This window comes from Alosa sapidissima, chromosome 24 (genome assembly GCF_018492685.1).
Source record: "Alosa sapidissima isolate fAloSap1 chromosome 24, fAloSap1.pri, whole genome shotgun sequence".
NCBI lineage: Eukaryota > Metazoa > Chordata > Actinopteri > Clupeiformes > Clupeidae > Alosa > Alosa sapidissima.
The window spans coordinates 3,135,195-3,156,177 of record NC_055980.1 but is presented as its reverse complement, the minus strand read 5'-3'; the positions used below and the strand labels follow the sequence as shown (position 1 = coordinate 3,156,177).

The 20,983-nt window shown below is 46.8% G+C and overlaps 1 protein-coding gene across 1 annotated transcript in view; it reads right to left on the bottom strand.

Annotated features, from left to right (window-relative positions):
* The window catches only part of dock1 (dedicator of cytokinesis 1), a 216,565-nt gene that overhangs the window by 64,521 nt on the left and 131,061 nt on the right, over positions 1–20,983 (bottom strand). Inside the window, 2 exon segments of the mRNA XM_042082672.1 lie at positions 9,837–9,931; positions 11,564–11,665. Coding sequence (XP_041938606.1) covers positions 9,837–9,931; positions 11,564–11,665 — 197 coding nt within the window.

The following is a 20,983-nucleotide window of genomic DNA, read 5'->3' as shown; positions in this document are numbered from 1 at the left end:
TAGCTAAGTTAGAAGCACACGTTAGCTTAACTTAGTTAAACATTAGCTTACTGCGTGTTAGGGTTTTCTCCAGTGGTGCTCAGACCTAATGCAATGCATAGGCTAAGCATTTGAAATTTCACATAGCAGTCACATACCTTGAAAATGAACTTTATTAGTTTAACAGTTGAATTGAAAACCGAATTGTCTGTAGTCCCTCCAGTCGGCGGCCATGTAGCAACGCTTTTTGGGCACTCATCAGGCATCCTATTCAGCAGAAATGCGCATGCGCAAGGCTTCACGACACCAATCTTGCTCCAGCGGCGAGTTCACAACACATGATTGGCACGATGTCTTCACAACACACCGCATGATTGGCTCAATGTATTCACATGTCGACGTTTTGCCGAGGAAGGGGTGGAATAGGTGTAGACAACGGCCATATTGGCGTTACAAACTAACCCCATGCATTTCTATGGAGGATTTTTTGAGTGCTGTGTCTCCTCATTAGAAAGTCTCTGCTGTTTCAACAATGTTTTCTTCTACGCGATTCATGCAAAATTATCGTGAAGCTTCTGCACAGCGGCGCCATCGACTGGTCTGGCATATGCACTACAGCACATTTAGCCGGTTACACCTCTGTGTGTACCATAGGTGTGTACACGCGAGGTTTTTTCTTGCCAGTGTCGTTAAATGTGTGAAAGCGGTAAGAGAAAATTCACCCAGCGGTTTCGTGTAAACGGCCCATAAGAGAGAAGCACTGTGCTATTCCACAGCATTGGTGGATCATGGTGACGCAGAGAACACTGAGGACCATGTTGCTATGGACTATGTGAACAAGAGCTTGGGAAAGAACTTTGTCATTTACAGCACAGCTTGAGCCTTTTGATGATGAGCTACTTACCAAGTAGCATAGAAAACACAGACAGCCAAAAGGCTGAACAAGAGAGAGGAGAGAGAGAGAGGAGAGGAGAGAGAGAGAGAGAGAGAGAGAGAGAGAGAGAGAGAGAGAGAGAGAGAGAGAGAGAGAGAGAGAGAAAGAGAGAGATAGGGGCAGAATAGCAAAGAAAAGAGATGAAAAGAGAGTGACTAAAGCTAAACAGCAGTAAACACTCTGAACTCTGTAGATGCTGTGGGCAGCATTGTTAGTTGACTGGATGATTGGTGATTCACCTGACCTCTGTCTTCTCAGTGCAATGTCAACTAAACCCAAACCATTAGCAGCAGCTTTCAAACCAACTACAGGGTTTGGACTGACGTCATCTCTTCGGGTTCCCGACCATTTCAAATAGCACAAGACAGCAGGACAGAAAGGCCGCTGGTTGGCTATTTGCTGTGCACATTATTTTGATCTCTGAAATTCCTGTATTGACAGAGAGAACCAGAACTCTCCATTCTATGTATGTAGGGTGTGCTGCAATAGAATTAGAGTCAAATTCTGACATTAATAACATACAGTTGGACCAGAGCAGAACAACAGCTAGACCACCGACTCATGACCATGCATCTACAAAAAGATTATAGAAGGGGCTTAAGCAATGACTGACTGGTTACAGACAGCAGTGACAATACACTGTCCACAAAATAATTTAAACTGTTACTCACAATGGCCTAAAAGGGCATATCATCCATTGCATATCTAATCAGAGAAATGTAATTTGTGGTTACAGTTGCTAAACTTTCTTCCCTTTCCTCCCACAGTGAAAATGTGAATAGCAGCACAGCTAAGCAGCAGGGAAGCCCAGGACATAATCCCCTCTTTCCCCCAGGTACACTTTCCTGAAGAAAAACATCTTTCTTTGGATGCAGGCAACAACACAGCTATAATGAATGACATTTCCATTATCAATAGAATGTAATAAAGGCCACCCCTGGAAAAGGTGCTTACAGGAATTCTACTGAAATATACCAGACTCTTTCACATCCTGATAATTATGAACCTTTTTTGTGTTATGATGACACCATTAAATGCTATTTTCTTGTTCTTCTAATAGCGCCTCATTTTAAAAAGCAGAACTACAGAGGGAGACGATTTACAGAGCTGTCAGTGAACAGAGGCTCAGATCATTCAGATGGTGGGTGCCGTGTATTCAGCAGCAGTCTGTCTTTAGGAGACATCAAGCGGCATCAACACAATTCAGTCAGAGGAGTTTCTTTCTCTTTACAAGCTGAGACTAAAACTGAAGAGCTTCAGGCAGCTGAGCAATGGAGAGGAAACAAAGTCTTTACTTGAGGATACCATACCAGAGGAGCGGAGATGCATGACTTCCTCACGGCAGTGGTGCTTTTAGACATACATACTGTACATACATACATATACACCAACTTGGTGTGCTGTATACATGTACAGTACTTGGCATCTGTGAGGATATGGCTGCATGGCAGATGGCCTGCACTAGCGGATAGAAACACGCATGGTATCCTATTGCACCTCTGGAAGCACACCACCAAAGCCCATTCATGAAAAGCCTGGCTTATCTACAGTAAGAGACATTTCTATAAATATAAACACACACACACACACACTAAACTCAGCTATTACACTACCAGCCCAATACTATTACAGCGAGTTATATTACCTCAACTCTATTGTTCTCCTTGTAATGTCTTTAATCTAATTTGTTTGGCAAAATCCATATTTTTTGTTATCTCAAAGTAATGCAAAGTGGTTATTACAAACACAACGGAGAGCAGACAAAGATATCTACAACAGATATTAGCATAACACCATTTCGGAAAACTATAATTTAACTATGACACCATCACTTCAAACTTGTTGACTCACTTATCAGTGTGTGCAACGGCCATGTTTGTTTGCACACTGTACAAGCGTTTCACTTGCCTTCCCTGCTAATGGTGCTGATATGGCCCTTATGCTGCGGCTGCTGCTACCCCCCACCACCCATCCTTTTAAAGTGTTACTGGCACAGGACCAGTGGGAGCTGGAGTGTGGGATCACATATCAAACAGCCACCAGCACCATCAGCCCTGACAGGGGCATTAGCAAAGTCTGATGCATGGATTAGGTGTAAAACTAAGCAGAAAGGTCAGGCCCATCTGGACGCTCTGAGGCATCTGTAAAACACCCCGTCACAGTGGACAGACAGTAGCCAAAGCCTCGGATGGGTTCTTCACACTCCCGAGGATAAGCAATCCCATCAGTTGAGCCCGGCGGTCTCATACTTGAGTTAAGTTCAGGGCTTGTTAGGCGAGGCTGTAAGCACAGTATCATGTACCCTTTGGAATCTGAATAAACATGTGATTAAGAGAAGCTCTAAAAGCAAAGTGCCCATTTAGTACATTTAAGAAAGTGCGTATAATTAGGAGGGCTGATTAACATGTCCTTGGCATTGTCAGCGAGGAGACAATTTATGCAAAGCGATCCTGCAGAAACAACTAAGGGTACTGTGGTGACAACTGTGGAGTTCTGTTTCAATCGCATCTGCAAATGAATGAAAATCAGTATTATTTTACCAACAAAAACAAGCTAAGATTAGGAATGACAGCATGCCACTCTCCACATCAAACAGCACCGAGACTTGATTTCAAGCACTGTGTTTATCAAGGTCCATCCACTGTGTTTATCAAGATCTCCACATGAAGAAATAAAGCTCACTATTCAGAATTGCAGCCCGTTCATTTATCTCTGCACTGTGGGAAGAAAAAGATTTCCCCAACCCATGGAGGCTTAATCTTGGCGATGAAATGTAACCTTCTTGAAAAATAAAGTGAATTCTCCACTTGAGTTTGCTCTTGCTCATCTATCGCAGAGTCCCCTGAAGAGTGTGCATACACGTGTGTATGTATGTATGTATGAGAGAGAGAGAGAGAAAGAGAGAGAGAGAGAGAGAGAGAGAGAGAGAGAGAGAGAGAGAGAGAGAGAGAGAGAGAGAGAGAGAGAGGCCGAGGGCGGGAGATGGGTTAACAAACACGAGACATGGACGTACGGCTGCTCTATCAGTTGGTCCCTAGCGCACGCACGTGTGTGGGCGGTGCGTGTCAGGAGTTGGTGACGGGATGGATTGCGTGGGTCAGACAGCTAAAGAGCTGCCTTCTTTTGGACACCATTCCATTCATCTCCCCAGCGCCATTACGGGCGTAATTAGCAGTCGACTGGTGCTCTCTCAGTGTTCATTACACACCACTTATTCCTCACAGGGTCGCCTCGCCATGCTCCAAGCCCAGGGAGTGGGCCTGTGATGGGCTCCGTAATGAAGCTGATGGAGCTGTTATTGTGCTCACCTGCTGGGTTTGGAGCCCGAATACCTAATTGCATTTTCAAACACCGGCCAATAATTGAATTTCTTATCAAAGCAGAGCGATAATCAAAGGAGTCATATTTTGGCAGGGTGGGGGCGTGGAGGGTATGGGAGAGGTGGAACAGAAAAAAAGCCAAAACGCTTGAAGGTCAAATTCATATTCAGGTGGGGTCAAGTGAGGTAAAAGACAAATATATGAGTGGATTCTCCCACCAGATGTCGATAGTTTTCTCTTCAAAGAGAGATACTAGCGTACAGTACAGACCCCTTGGGAAAATCCGCCGCAGCAGCAGAGCTTTTGACACACACTATAAACACAAACCCCAACAAAGTCTTAATGGCCAGGGCCCTGTGAAGCCCGCTGCAGTAAAAGGGATTTGATGGTTTGTATTCTTTAACACTACGCACTAGCAAAAAGGAGCACGCGTGTGTGTGCAGGCTGGACCAAAGCTGGGGGCATGAGCTGGGCAGCGCACAAACACATTTCCCCCCTCTGTTGTTTCAGACTAGAGCTGGAGCCACGGGGGGCAAGCAACAATACGGGCCCCCGCAAAACAAATGTCACGCTGTGCAAATGTAGTCAGCGCTACATCCCCACGCCGGAGACCTACTTCTCTAAAGGTCATTTTAACCTCAATAACAGAGGGAATATGGAGGGGGCCAAAGGGCACACCTGTAACACGCGAGCCGCGCTCTTCTGGGGGCCTTTGGAAAACTTGGGGATGAAGAAACATTAAAATTTCATAAGGTGCGAGGGAAATACTGAGAGTAAAACAATGAAGTCCCAGGCGAGCCACCCTCTCTGGTTTACAAGCTTTTATGAGAATTGGTGGCGAAATTGGCCAGGCCGACTTCACTAGCAAGGTGCCTTTGTTCAAATATTAAAGACTTACTTTTAAAAGAAGATTGCCCTGTAAAGAACAGTAGTAAGATGAATCCAAACAATAGTGGATCACTTCACCCCTTTTAGCTAAACGCAAAGCATTTGTCACACTATTGTGTAAGAGCCAGAGAGCCCATGCTTGAGGCACTGAGTTACGTCCTGCACAAAGACCCAAAGTGACTTGCTTGTTTGGCTCCTTAAACATGTAGCATATGGTGACCGGTCCAACAGCAAACGTGCTAAATGGCGCGGACATGGAATTTGTGCGGCAGCGTGTCTTGTTTCCGCCGCTGCAAACCCACTGGTGTTGTGTGAGTGGTTGGTGGGCTGAAGCGTGAGCTACGGGGGTGGTGGGGCTCCCTTCATTAGCCCTGCTGTTATCTCAGGCATGTTTCCCACCCCTGCTTTTAGTGGCTGCTCACTCAAAGCACCTTCCCCGGGACACAGCACAGTGGCCTGTTCCACACGGCTGCCCACCTCTCCCTTGGGCAATTAGAGCATGCACGGCCAGGGAGATGTGGAGAGAGAGAGAGCGAGAGAGAGAGAGCGAGCTGCAAAGGATAGCCTCATTAGCCATGAAGCGGCCGAGGCCACAGCGTGGCGGAATGAAAGAGTGCCCTCGGAGGTGCCCGTGGGTGGTGCCGACCGCCTACGCTTCTGCCGCGGCCGCAGACGGAGAAGCGGGGCTGAAATGCCAGTCAGTCGCTAGGCACGAAGCGGAGCCAGAACGGAAGTCCAAACGCGCCGACGTAACATCGGCCATTAGAGCACTCCGGCTGGCGGGGACTGACTTTGCTAGAAGGCCTGGCCTCTGTTCTTCCCTCTTTTGTCTTTCACCCTTCATTTCCATCTCTCTGCCTGAGCTTCCATCAGACGTTACTCACGCAGGCAGATTAGGAGTTTAGGCTGGCGTGCTCTCTGGAGTCGTGCAAACCGCGAACGATGCCGACGACAAGGCTGGAATCTGATCTATCTGTCACACGAACTCTGCAACCCCCTCCGATTTCGACATCAAAGGCAAAAAGTTCTAAAGGAAGTTGCCCGCAGCAGTTTTGAAATGGTATCAAAAATAAACAAAGCTGAAAGAGGAGCAATGGGAGAGAGCAAGAGAGAGAGGGAGAGAGAGAGACAGAGAGAGATAAAAGAGAGACAGAGAGTGGGAGAGAGAGAGGGGTGGGGGGGGCTTGCGGTGCCTCCATGGCAGTGGGCAGCCCAAGTCCACTGAGCAGAAAGTCAAGTCAATCAGTTTTCCCAGCACCTGACTACAGGCAATATCAGTGGGTCCAGGCACACTCAGCCATGCCCTCCCCAGCATCCTCTGCTCTGCCATCAGCCATGAACCTCACGTCCACCACTACACAGCCAGGATGAATGGGCATGCCAGCCAGGTCACACACAAGGGTGCATGAAGACACACAAACAGACACAATGTCACTCAATGACACGCACACACACACAAAACTCTCCACATAAAGCACACACACAAAAAAACACCAAACCAAATAAAACAAATCTTCTTCTTTGAAGTGCTAAAATTACAGGTATGCAGAACTTGACAGCAGTGTTCAGTGGCAATGTCAGCTGAGCAAGCAGCCAAGGACTACATCTCACCATGCCTGACAAGTGAGCAGCCAGATGGATGACTGTCCATGAGAGCAAATGGACTAAAAAATGTCATCAGTGCAGCCATGCTCCATTTTAACATTCAAATCAGTAGACACACTGGACCAAAATAACACATGAGCGACGTGCACTCTGCACACACGGACAGTGGTGAATGCAGAGCAGGTGCCTGTCCCACACCTGTAGGGCATCCGAGGCTTCTCATCTCACCGCCCTGACGCCTTGTTTGCATGAGGACGCAGGTGTCTGACAGCACTCGCCGGATGGCCGCGTGAATTCCAAATACGAGGCTCAGCGGCCTCAGCCTCGGCCAGGTAGTAATCACACTAGCGGATGATGCCGCCACCGCGCTGGATAAAACAGTAACAAGCTGCAAAGCAATTTCTATCAGGACATACCCTCCTAGGATGATGACAGCAGGCACACAGGGGGATGGAGGGAGGGAAGGAGGAGGGGGAGGAGAGAGGAAAACAGGGGGAAGAGAAAACAGAGAGAGGCTTTGATAGCAACTAGCCAAAGTCTAATTTCACAGACAAACCCTCTGTATACCATTAAGTATAGATATGGTACAGTGGAACTGGAAATGGGACATTCTGTCCACAATCTCCAACCTACCCTTCCTCAGCAAGATCCTGGAAAAAGCGGTGGCTGCCCAGCTTCAACACCACATGTCCCACCATAACCTCTATGAACCCCTCCAATCTGGCTTTCGACCCCACCACAGCACGGAGACAGCGCTCATTAAGATCATAAACGACCTCCTCATAGCTGCAGACAACGGCCTCATCAGCCTTCTCATCCTCCTAGACCTATCTGCAGCTTTTGACACAGTCTCCCATACCATCTTGCTTCACCGTCTCCATGAACACTTAGGACTCTCTGACTCCGCTCTCTCCTGGTTTCACTCCTACCTCTTCACTAGGACGCAATACATCACTATCAAGGATTCCAACTCGACACCAGCTCCAGTCAACCACGGCGTGCCCCAAGGCTCAGTGCTTGGCCCCCTGCTGTTCACCATCTATATGCTCCCTCTCGGCCAGATCATCTGTCAGCATGGGCTCAGTTTCCACTGCTATGCTGACGACACCCAGCTCTACATTAGCGCTAAACCATCTACCAATCTCCCTCCCCTATCACTAGTTCACTGCCTGCATGACATAAAGACTTGGATGGCCACCAACCTGCTCAAACTCAACAACAAGACAGAGCTCATGGTGGTGGCCCCTCCGTCTCTGTCCAAGAAAGTTGGGGACGTCTTATTGAACGTAGGTGGCTTTACCATCAGGCCCTCCCAAGAAGTGCGTAACTTGGGTGTGACTCTGGACTGCAACCTCTCACTCCAAGCTCACATCAGTAACATCACCAAATCCGCCTTCTTCCACCTCAAAAACATCTGCAGACTCCGGCCCTTACTATCAGACACTGTTGCGGAGACTCTGACACATGCTTTCATCACCTCCCGTCTGGACTACTGTAACGGTGTCCTTTATGGTCTTCCCACCAAAGCACTGGACAAGCTACAATGTGTCCAAAACTCGGCTGCCAGGATCCTCACACACACAAAGCGATGGCAACACATTACCCCCACACTCAAGCAGCTTCACTGGCTCCCGGTGAAGTCACGCATCACCTACAAAATCTTACTCCTTACATACAAATCCCTCAATGCTCTTGCTCCCCAGTACCTCTCCGATCTCATCCAGCATCACTCCCAGCCAAGGTCCCCGAGGTCCTCTGGCAAGGACCTGCTTGTCATCCCCCGTTCCAGGGTACGGACTTTTGGTGACAGAGCCTTCTGTGTTGCTGCCCCCACCCTTTGGAACAGTCTACCTCTCCATATCCGCCAAGCCCCCACACTGGCTACGTTCAAAAAGCACCTAAAATCAAATTTTTTTACTGAGGCCTATGGTCCTTAACCACCCTGCCCCCCAACCACTTCTAGCCCCTCCTCTCTTCTCCCCTCTATTCCTCTGCCCTATCTCCTTTTGTAAAGCGACCTTGGGTTACTTGAAAGGCGCTATATAAAACCAAGTTATTATTATTATTATTATTATTATTAACAAGCTGGGACCTGGTGATCAAACAAATATGTGAGAGTTTCTCGTGTTTCCTCATCAACACCATGAAATGCAATGACACACTTCCTTGGCCTGTTTTATTTTTGTCGTTTTGCAAGCTCAGAATAAGAACTGTGGCATGCTCGCGTATATTTGGCTCTTCATTACAAGTTTGCCCAATTTGGGCTCCCGAGATGTGACGACAGCGAGAGGTGAGGGTGGCACGGAGACGTCGCTGGGCTTGCACCTTTAATGACTGAGCGCTGAGCACAACACAAAGCCCAAACACCCACTTTGTTTTTGCCAGTGCAACCACATGTACTTCTTTTTCGGGGGCTGCTACTGATGTACCAGCAGCAGGCATATAGAAGTGAGTTGAGGAGAGGCGCATTAATAAAACAAAACACAACAACAAAGTAAGCTCGACACAAACAGTAGAGGGAGAAGACGAAAGAAAAAAAAAAAAAACATCAGCAAAAATGTGGGAGATTAGCGAGCAAGGTATTTATAATTCATGCCAATGTTTGTGGCAGTATCCGTCTCATCTCGCTCTGCTGTGGCAGAGGCCGCCGAGTGCTATTTGCATTTGAGAGAAAAACATTAGAAAAACGTCCTTGCCCACTTCTCACTGCCGTTCCTAAGCAACAACAGTGGAGGGGAGATGAAAAGCAGCTTGGAAATATAGAAGCAGAGGGAGAGAGAGAGAGGGAGAGGGGGAGACAGAGAGAGAATGAGGGAGGTTGAGAAAAAGAGAGGGATGGAGAGAAAGAGCAAGAGAGACAGAGAGAGGGGGAAACCTATAGGCATAGGGAGGGGAGAGAGAGAGAGAGAGAGAGAGAGAGAGAGAGAGAGAGAGAGAGAGAGAGAGAGAGAGAGAGAGGGAGAGAGAGAGTGGGGATATGCAGGAGAGGGAGGCAATGGGACATGAACTGAGAGAGGCAGACAGAGAGGGTCGTGGGGGGTGGACAAGATAGTGGGGGCCAGAGAGAGGAAGGGTCAGAAAGGAGGAGCAGCAGTGAGGGCTGTACTTACTTATTCTGCATCATGTTCATTATAACCCAGTCGGCAGGGTAGACATTCTTGCCAATGAGATCCTTGAACATGATAAATGTTTCCATTAGGAAATCCTAAAAGAGAAGGGAGAGAGGAAAAGTAAGAGCATTTGGAATGAAGACTGTTATTCTGTGCGTGAGGGAGATGGGAACAATCTGGAATGAACCCCGAGGAGCCCGCTGCCCAGCGCCTCAGGAGGAAGCTGCTTTTAGATTAGATTTCTCCCGGGTCAAGGTGAAAGACTCACACACTTTCTCTTACACTGCACTGTGGCATGCGCGTCAAGTGATGTGAGCGCGAGGTCCTGTAAGGATGCCCGCCTCAGCTCCGTGGGGATACTGAATCACCACCGACAGCCGAGGGGAACCCTCCTAACGGCTCTTAACATTTTCTACATCTTAGATTAGCATCTCAAATGAGGAAGTGAGGCCGTAGAGAAAGGTTATTGTAAGGACGTCACTGGGAGCTCCAGTCTTTGGTGCCCCTCATTACAATTCACTTTAGCAGAAATGCTGGCCAGAGTGGACTGCTGCTAGGTGAGCCTCATGTTTGCGTTTCTGCGCCGGGTGCTCAGCAGCGTGAGGGGCATGATCATCTCTTATTTAAACTTGATGCGGGGTTGTGCCAGGCAGGGTGTCGGTGGGGGTGACGGCAAACAACCCCGAGTTTGCTTGAGCCACTGCCAAATGCTGGAAGGCCGCCGCGAGCCGTGCCAACCCCCGAGGAGGATAAATCAGAGACGGGTCTGTCTTCAGCCGGCTGACCGGCTGCCTCAGCACAGGAGAGAGACTGGCTGCACGTGCTACCACACCAGGGTCTTTATTTATTTATTTGCTATGGTCAGGCTCAAATATTCTGACTCCTAAATTGCTCTAGAGAGGCAATGCACTTGTGATTGATTAGAGAAGAGAGAGGAACAGCCAACCTACACAGTGTGTGTTTCAATACAACACAAAAAGTATGTTAGCATGATCAGACTGACTCCGGCTTATGTTAAAATGCTACATCACTATTTATCATTATTTCAGCACGCAAGCGTTTTCCTTTAGGCACACATTTTCTTAGGTGCTATGCCTGGCTACCTCAGATACCTGTCTACCATTCAGAGTCCAACACGTCTGCATCTCCGCCAGACAGAGCAGACCAAAGGGTCTCATCTGCAGTGAGTCTTCGCTGCAGGGGGCTCCCCACAGAGACTAGGGAATGGAGGGGGGGGGGGGGGGGGGGGGGGAGATGGAGGCCATCCGAATGGAAGATTATGTAAACCATCCGCAGGTGGTTTGCCAAATCCCAATGCCAAAAGCAGAAGAAGAGAAACAAACTTGAAGGCCCGGATGTTTCAAAGCTGGCTGGCTGGCACATCAATAAGCCGGCTGGTGTTGGGGAGACGACTGGATGTGGCCACAGGGAGGGAGCAGCGCTTTGTCCCAGCCGTCACCAGCCTCCCAAATCAGGCCAGATTAGAGATGAGAGCAGAGAGCCAGAGGACTACATGGAAGCCAAGCGACCCGATGACTTCATTGAGATGCACAGTTTTTGTTGGACAAATAGGCTACGCTAAGGTGGGCCTGAGATCTCATTTTGTATACGCAACTGCAACAGTGCACGATCTGCATCTGCATAACATAACAACGCTTCAGCATTTAACAGCTTTTGCACTGCACTGCCAAACAAATGGTTAGAGAGCACAGAAGTGTAGAACTCACCACTACATCCGTCCTCATTTTGCCAAAGGTACTGATGAGATGAGAGTAGTGGTAGTCCTCCATCTGACGCAGAGTGGCTGTCATGCTGGCTACGAAACTGCCCTGTGGACACAGAGAGACACAAGGCTTAGGTTCCTAGACAGCCCATTGTATTCGGTTCCACACTATTTAGTCTGAGGTCCTGAGAGGCTGACACACAAGCGGAAGATGAGTGGGCTGGAAAGGAAGAAACATTTTACAAATATTTGGAGAACACATGGACAAAACATTGTTTAATTAGGGATGGATTGGAGGATAGATGAACAGATAGATGAGCAGCCAGACGTAAGGATGGAGAGATAGAGATGACTAAATAAGTGGTTGAATAAATAGATGGATGGATGTTGGATGTTGATTTAGGCTTCAGTAATACTCTGAGCCTCATATAGCCTCGGTTAAATAAAGAGCGGTCAAGTGATGGTGTCCACACTGCAGGCCACACCAACGTAGCATCAGAAACCTAAGTCACTTCCCACATCAGCTCAATGGTGAAGATGACGAGGGAGACCCCATGGACTCAGTGGCTGAATTAACATAAAATAGATAGATAGATAGATACTTTATTGATCCTCAAGGGGAAATTCAAAGGGTCATTCCACGTCAATTGAACCAGGGCCCACGCACTTAGGTCTCAAAAAATTCTGAAAAAATTACCAGGTGTACCTATGTTATCCAGGAGACACACTGTAAAATTACTCTTATGTAAAATCTATACTTTCCAAGATACAGCCTATTTTACAGGGGGAGGGGGTGTCGATTTTGGTCGGCCTCTTTTTTTTTTGTCAAAGTTCACAAGCCCACAGCGCAATAACTAAACCATGTAGGAGGCTCAAATTTTGCTTGCTGGTACATAAATAAGAATAGTATGTAGCAAAATCGTTACGCTTGGTCTGGATGATCCTGCATGGTCATAGTTGTCCCTCTTTATTGGAGTTTTTGGCTGGGCTGTTTAGGCCTTCAGAAGACATACTGTATTTGTACTCAACATAGGCTCTTGATTTATTTTTCTTACTGAGATAAGTAGAAACACTCTCACAAAAAGCAATGAACAGAAAATAAATCCCTTCAGGGTCTGAACAGCAGACCTCACAAGTCTGAAAAATCATTTTGGTTATCATTTTCAGAGCGCCCAAACACCTTGTGGGAATATACAAAAAATGCATGATCCCTTCTTTTTAAAAACACCAATTTGACTTGTCTTATGAAAATCTTTCTTTTTTATTTTCCACCCTGAACATGGGCAAAATGCCCCATTGACATCAATATGTTTTGTGTAGAGTTACCACAGTGCCACCTGTGGTTGTATAGAGTAACCTGTGGTAGCTCTATACAAAACATATTGATCTCAATGGTGCATTTTGCCCATGTTCAGGGTGGAAAGAGAAAAAGAAAGATTTGCATAAGACAAGTCAAATTGGTGTTTTTAAAAAGAAAGGCTCATGGAGAATAAAGAAAAAAAAATATGAAAAAAAAAAAATCTTTGCATATTCCCACAAGGTGTTTGGGTGCTCTGAAAATGAGAACCAAAATGATTTTTCAGATTAGTAAGGTTTGCTGTTCAGACCCTGAAGGAATTTATTTTCTGTTCATTGCTTTTTGTGAGAGTGTTTCTACTTATCTCAGTAAGGAAAATAAATCAAGAGTCTATGTTGAGTACAAATATGTCTTCTGAAGGCCTAAACAGAGCCCAGCCAAAAACTCCAATAAAACTTATATCAACTTTGAGGGACAGCTATGACCATGCAGGATTATCCAGACCAAACATGACGATTTTGCTACATACTATTCTTATTTATGTACCAGCATGCAAAATTTGAGCCTCCTACATGGTTTAGTTCTTCCGCTGTGGGCTTGTGAACTTTGACAAAAAAAAGAGGCCGACCAAAATCGACACCCCCCTCCCTCTGTAAAACTGGCCGTATCTTGGAAAGTATTGATCTTACCTAAGAGTAATTTTACAGTGTGTCTCCTGGGTAACATAGGTACACCTGGTAATTTTTTCAGAATTTTTTGAGACCTAAGTGCGTGGGCCCTGGTTCAATTGACGTGGAATGACCCTTAAGCCTTATCCTGACCTCCAGTGAGGCCCGCAGCTGCGCGGATAGAGAATACACCACTCTGCAATAACCAAATGAACAGAACTGGGAGTTTCCTCCGCCTCACACACACAAAGCTGTCCTAAGTCCAATTAACAGCGTGGATAAGACTGTGGGAATGTAATGGAATTAGTGTTTTCTCTGTCATTAAAATTGGAGGCTGTTGATGGTACATGTAATTAACTGGGGACCAATCAATGCAAGAATTAGCAGAATTGATGGCATAATAAACCACTGGTTTGAACATCAAGCTGGGATAAAACTAATAAATGTGATAATTAGAGGGAAAAAGATGATGAATCTTGACTTCAGACTTTTGCTAGATTTAACAACTTTGATGAGAGCATATTGGCATATTTCGAGGGGCTAAAGTAATAGAGTACAGGATCAAATTAATGTTGGGCATGGATATACGCATGTCCATAAATTCTGACAGCCACCAGAAACACATAAAAGTTAATCAGGCAAATTAAGGATATGCATGAAATCAAATACATGAAAAAATGCTGCAGTAAAGTCCACCTGCAATCTCATTAGATGGCGATATGGCTGTGGAAAACATAGTCTAGGGAGATGAGATGAGCCTACAAAAATCAAGGCTTGCTGGGAAATTTTTGTCTGCTACAATTATGTATGCTACATTGTTCACACATTAAGAAAATAATCATCCCAGGCGCAATCAGTGCTAAAGCCACACATATGCACGTCCAAATGTTGCTGTGCGTGCTGTGACTCAGCAGGCTGGGCAAGCGCTTTGAAGCTGCACCATCCTGGGACTGTGCTCCCGTTGAGGACGCCAGCCATACTGCCACCGGTGCCGGTAACCAAGCCAAAACGACTTGTTGGGGAAAGAGGGCATCTGTCTTTTTCGGCCTTGTCTGATAGCAAATCTCTGTTAATATTATTATTTTCCCCTTAGAGTTCCAAGTTAATTGATCAGCTGATGCCATGACACCAGGCATCTCATCCCTGGGCATTCATCGGTGAGGGAAGAGGCTGTCACACGGCAAACTAAGGGCCTTGATTGTTCCGCTTGCATAATAAAGCTATGACTCAGCTATTAGCCTTTCATGGTTGTTCCCATATCTGACTTTTTGTTTCATATGAAGATCTATCCTGCAGCAGTAATTACACCTGACCTACATAGCTGAGCTGGGCTGTGCTAGAACGCTGAGCACATTAGCGCTGCCTGCATTTCATTTCCCTCTTCCTGCATACGTGTATGTGTGTGTTTGTGTGTGTGCTTGTGTGTGTGTGTGTGTGTGTGTGTTCGTACTTCTGCATGTGTGCTTGTGTACTTTTTGCTTCGGCTCGGCTGCATTTCTCAATATTTAATCCACCAAAGTCAGGTGAGGTGGGAACAAAAATTCCCGAAGTCGTCAAATATTTGACAACCTTGGAGCAACACTGTTTCACCCTGCCATTCATAATGAAACAACTGACAGGAGGCCACGGCGTCAGAGAAAAAAACAGCATCCAAATTTGCTGCAGAGTCAGACACAAACCAAGAATAATTCATTGGAAGCTGGAATCTCCCTAGAAACAAAGGCAGCCAGGTACTGTACATCCCAAAGATGCTGACATGTAATCATCTGTGGAGGCCTTGGTAATGGCAGATGTTGTGTTTGACACTCAGAATGAAACACACAGAAACAAATAATCCACACAGGCTGTTAAGCAGAGCGTCCAGTGTGCCAATGCCTCAAATGCTGCTATTCACCATCTATTATTCATGGAGCCCCAGTACATCATTGTGTTTCTATGCTCAGATCATCAAATGAGCAGGGAAACTACTACTCTAAGACACAGACAGATAGACACACACACACACACACACACACACACACACAGACAGACACTCACACACAGAGACACTCACTCACACGCACAGACACTCACTCACACGCACACACACACACACACACACACACACACACACACACACACACAAGAGCGTACAGTGCCATCAGTGGGGATTCAGTGGGATGATGTGTTAGCTCTAGCCCACGCAAACCCAATTTACACCAATTAGGCTGGGCTTGATTAGAAAGGCTGGGATAACCTGCACAGCTGCTTAGCTGGAGCATCCCTCCCCACTCCGTCTAAATGATGAACAAAAGGGCCAATTACCTGGTGGCTGTGGAGATAAAGAAGGGGACATAAGCGCCAGGGAGGGATGGGCAAGAGGGAAACACCAAGAGAGGCCAGCATGGGGGAGAGAGAGAAGAGGATGAGGGAGAAGAGGATGAGGGAGAAGAGGATGAGGGAGGATGAGGGAGAAGTGAGGCAGTCAGAGGAGCTGCTTTGACTTTCAATGTGCAACACACGTCAGCCTGTTCCCAGGAGAGGGAGTGCAGGGGTGCAGGGGGAGGGAGACTAATGGCGGACGCACGTCCCATGACTGTGTTAGTTAAGGGACTTGTCTGAGGATGACGAGCTCATCTTTCTTCATCTGACCGCTAATTTGACGGATCCGAGGGCGGGAGCGGACGTCCTGGTTTGGCGGCTGGCAGCTGCTGTAGCGCTCAGACTCGGGCGACGTGCCTTCTGCAGGCCAGGAGCACAGTTCCACTCCAACCCCCCAACTGCAGCAAGGGGTAAGGAGCTGGGGAAGAGCACTCACTCCTGGGAGAGATCCAATCTGTGCAGGTTCAGCTGCACTTCACCTGGCAGCAGGAACCCTGGCTCTCTGGGCCTTCATTAAAGCTGAATAATAGAATACCCTACAAAGTCCTGGACTTCTGAGCAGCCTGACAGAAATGCTCCCCGTCACGAACAGAACGATGGAAAGATATCACTGCAGATTTAAGATCACTCTATCAGTCCTTGTCTTCTTTGCCCTTCATATTTTCACACACAGTAATGACACATTTTTTTGTCGATGATGCCTAGCTTCGTAGTGTGTGACTAATCTTAGAGTGCTTGCCTCCCAAATCATCCAATTCAATTACACCACAGTGACATTTCTATGCAACATGCAACACCTCCGTCGGTAGATGGGGAATGTGCCATTGTTAGGAAAGTAGCAAAGCGTGAATGTTAAATCATGTTTTTGTAGCCCCATCAAATCATTTAAAATTTAGAGGCTGTGAAGTAGAACCAAAAATGTTGCATTGATTTCACTGATACAATATGGCTTAGGCTTGAAGAATTCTTAAGTCTCCAAGCAATACTGCCGCTTCAGCCAAGCTCCCCACGGGGAGAAAACCAATCTATAGAGTAAATTGAATACACGTGGTGGACTTGGCTTCTGTCTCCAGTCCTTTCCATTACTGAAGGCAAGACAAACATTGGACACCACTACTCAGGAAAATTAGAATCTCCTCATGTACAGTACAAACGGACAGGGAGTAGTATGCAGACGATCAACGCGGAAGCCTAAGGTAGCCCACACCCCCCACGGCGGTTCTGTCAAACTGTCGTCTTTGGTCCCTTTCCAAACAGATGGCGATCCAGTCTGGAGCACACCGACTGCACGACTCTGTTCCGAATTCCCCTGACAGCCCATCATCCTGATCTGCTCTATCTTTCGCACACAAAATCTCGAGTGAGAGCAAAACGATGCCAGGGTGTCCTCTTAGGCCTGATCTCTACACTTCATCTCTTCATGAGGTACTCAGGGCCCGTTGCCATGGTAACTGTTTTCTTAAGAGGTGAATCTAATGAAATCCAAGTAGAGGGGAGGGGGTTTGTGGGGGGATCAAACTTATTCCTGAGGGTTTTTTGCAGCAGCAGCAATCTTTATAACTCCAGTGAGACTATCAATCTTCACTTAAAGCTAACATGCTTGATTGAAATGCAACCAGCAGTAAAGCATTACGGTGAATAGGAACCAGTTTCATTAACTCACATTCATTCTAGTCCTCTACAGTGGCACTGGTAAAAGAGAGCGACCTTGGCTAGGGCCAGCTCAAAGACCTCCAGATCCACCTGCCTGAGCCATTAACTCCCAATACATATCCATCATAGCATCTTCACCAACACAAAGATGGAAGTATAGTAGGAAGAATAGTAGCAGGAAAAGTATCTTCCATGTGACCCTGCATTATAAAAAAAACAGTCCATTTAAGAGAGAGAGATATGAGCTCCTATCATCCATTTGATCAGGGTAGCGGGGGACATAATATGTATATTATAGTCACTCTTTTCTGCTACTGATACAGAGCTAGGTGAAATTGAGCAGTGTGCAAGGAAACGCTGAGTGCCTGAATGAGGGGAAAAAAGATGCCAGCCATGTTTTTGTGTTTTGATGTTCTTGCTCCAGGTCCATTTAGTTTACGCTTTTTACAAAATGTGTTCATTTACTGCTGAACAAGGCAAACTGAATAATGGCTCTCGCAGTCTCAAAAGGATTTGCATTAGACAATCATTATGACCGCCGCGCAGCGAAGCGGTGGTCATATAGGTTCAGTCAGATTTTTTTTTTTCTTTTTCGCATGTCCAAATTTCCATCAAGGATTCCCGGGACACTGAAAGACCAGGGTAGACGAAACATGGTGGGCATGTAACCCCATATGGATAGCATGGAACCATCGTTTTTCGTTTTTTGATCTGTAGCCCCCCCCCGCTGTACTGGACCCCCCGAAAGGAGGGTAGGGCAGACACAGTTTTCTGTGAATATCTTGAGAACCGTAGGGCCTAGGATGACCAATTTTTTCCGTATGTTTGCCTCCAGGGGCCATGTTAACCCATTCCATGTGCACCCATGTGCATAAACAGATACACACGCACACACATACATTCACAATAATCATACATATGACACATACTCACACAGTAGACATATGTACGCATATGCACATGCACATGCACAAACACACACACGCAGGCAAACACACAAGCACGCACGCACACACACGCACACACACACACACACACACACACGCACACATGCAAACAATTCAAGAATTTCTCAGAATTATGAACAGGCAAGATGGGGTGGGGTTGTATAAAAATAAATTTTACATGTGAAATCTATGAACTAATCATGTTTTGGTACTTGTTGTCTAGCAGATACCAGTGAGAATTGAGTGTGGATAATGCATAAGACCGTTAGAATCATAAAGGCCTTTCAGCGTGATTTATTTTTGTGGAAAAAATGTGCTGGACTGGGCGGCGGTCATATGTTGTACCGCTCTGCGGTACATCTAGTTTTTGACAGTACATGAAGGAGAATAATTCTGAAAAGGGCTCAATGCAGCTTTTTTTCTGCTTGTAGAAGGGCCTCATATTCTCAACTGACAAAAACAAACAATATATAGTGGAGTTTTTCAACACCATGAGCAGAGCAGAGCAGACTGAAAAACATGCAGAGAGCCAGATGCCAGATAATGCTTACCAGCTCCGGCTGACTGTACTGTACAGCCATATCGGCGTCTAGACAAGCACTTGGAAAGGGAAAGTAATGCTGAATGTCTGCTTCACCCACACCATCAAGTAAAAGGTCCAAGACTTTGAGTTTCATGGTGCAAAAAGGCCTGTGCATTTTAGGAGTCATGCACTCACCACACAATGCTGATAATGATATTGCCCTTTAAAAAGAGGGCTAGAGCAAAGGACGGGAGGCAAATTGCAGTGGATTAAAAAGAACGTACCTCGGAAGGCTCCTAGTTAGAATGACTGATTCATCCTGGCCCCATTTACCATTTATTAATTAAAAGCAATCATGAAAAATATATTTAACGAATGATGCACCTTTAATCGACCTCTAAAAGAATCCACGCTGATATGAGTGGAAAGAGCAGACGCTGGCGGCGGTGGTGGGGAAAGGCAAGGACATTGGTCTAGAGAGAGGGGAGTCCTGGTAGACCCACCTCCCCACAGGCAACACCATCCGTCTCACTTTCCGCTATGACACCATGCGGGAGAGAGGCGAGCACAGTCACATAAAACAAGGCCTGGCTTTATGCCTTTAATTGGGCCAAGAGGGACAATCCCCCGAGCCTCCAGAGAAAGTGGCTGGAGGAGATCTGTGAAAGAGTGAAAAAGTGAAAGGAAGAAAGAAAACAAAAAAAAAAGAAGCAGCTAAAACAGCTCCCTGAAAGCACATCTGACCACTCAAGGCACCCAGTGACAGCGCTCATTGTGTGGATGTAGTCTGCCCCCTCGACTAGGCTCTGTGGGAGTAAAGACACGGGCTGAACAGGTGTGGAACAAGTGCAGCGTGTGCGCTGACTCAAACGGTACAGCTCCCAGATCCCCCCTGCATAGCATACTGGCAGGTGCGTGAATGGAGAATCGTGGGATTTAGAGGCTCAAACCCAGCTGCTGCATCCCACCCACTACGGCAGCTCCCCAGCACTGCTGTGAGGAGATCAGAGGAGGACCAGGTGGGGCTGGGGCTGGGCTGGGCTGGGCTGGGCTGGGCTGGCTGGCAGGCAGTGCAGGGTGCGGAAGAGGTGGAACTCCAATTACTCTCTGATGGAGCAGAGAGGAGGCCTACAAGGTGATCGGAGATGCCAGCTCTTGCACTGGCAACTTGATGTGTGTGGCTTTGATCATGTGCCACCTCGCCTAACAAACACACATTTGCATGTCCAGACACAAATGCACTATTCAAAGCGGTGTCAAAGGTGTGACTTAGTGGGGAGATTTTTGAGGCCTGTGTGTCTATGAACAGTTGGGTCAGAACGGACGTCCTGCTTCTGATGCTGAGTCAGGGGACAGTGCAACAGAAGAGGCAGGGGAGGGTCAGTGTGTAGGGGACACTATGGGACAGCACAGCAGGGAGCAGAACAAGCAAGAGGACAGTTGCTGGGGAGGACACAATCAGCTGAAGAGACATCCATACCCTCTAAAGTCTGTTCACCTTGTTTTTAATGGCCAACATTTCACACAGAGGCACACACACACACACACAGAGCTACAGTATATGAATAATAAGAACCTTTGTTCAGTCTAAACACCACCAGAAGAGAACAGGACAACGGTAGACAAAGCAGAGTTAAAATAGCAAAAAAAAGCATGCCAGGGTTGAGAGAGAAGGACAGGAAGGGTAAACTGGATGGAAGATTCTTCCACACTGTTCCGGCAAATAGCTTTTTAAAGGTGAGCTACCGGAAAAAGGCTTTTGGTCTGAAATAAAGAAGTAAAATGTCAGTGTGTAAGTGAAAGATTTCAGAATATATAAACTGAGGGTTGAGAAAAAGATGGTTTTGGGGGCTGTGGGCCGGTGATTGTGCACATGCTGGTTTTAGAAAATGGCAGGTTTAGGAAGCTGAGGGAACTCAATGAGGGGCTTTGAGACACCTCGCTGATAAAGACAAACTCCCACTGACCAAAGGCA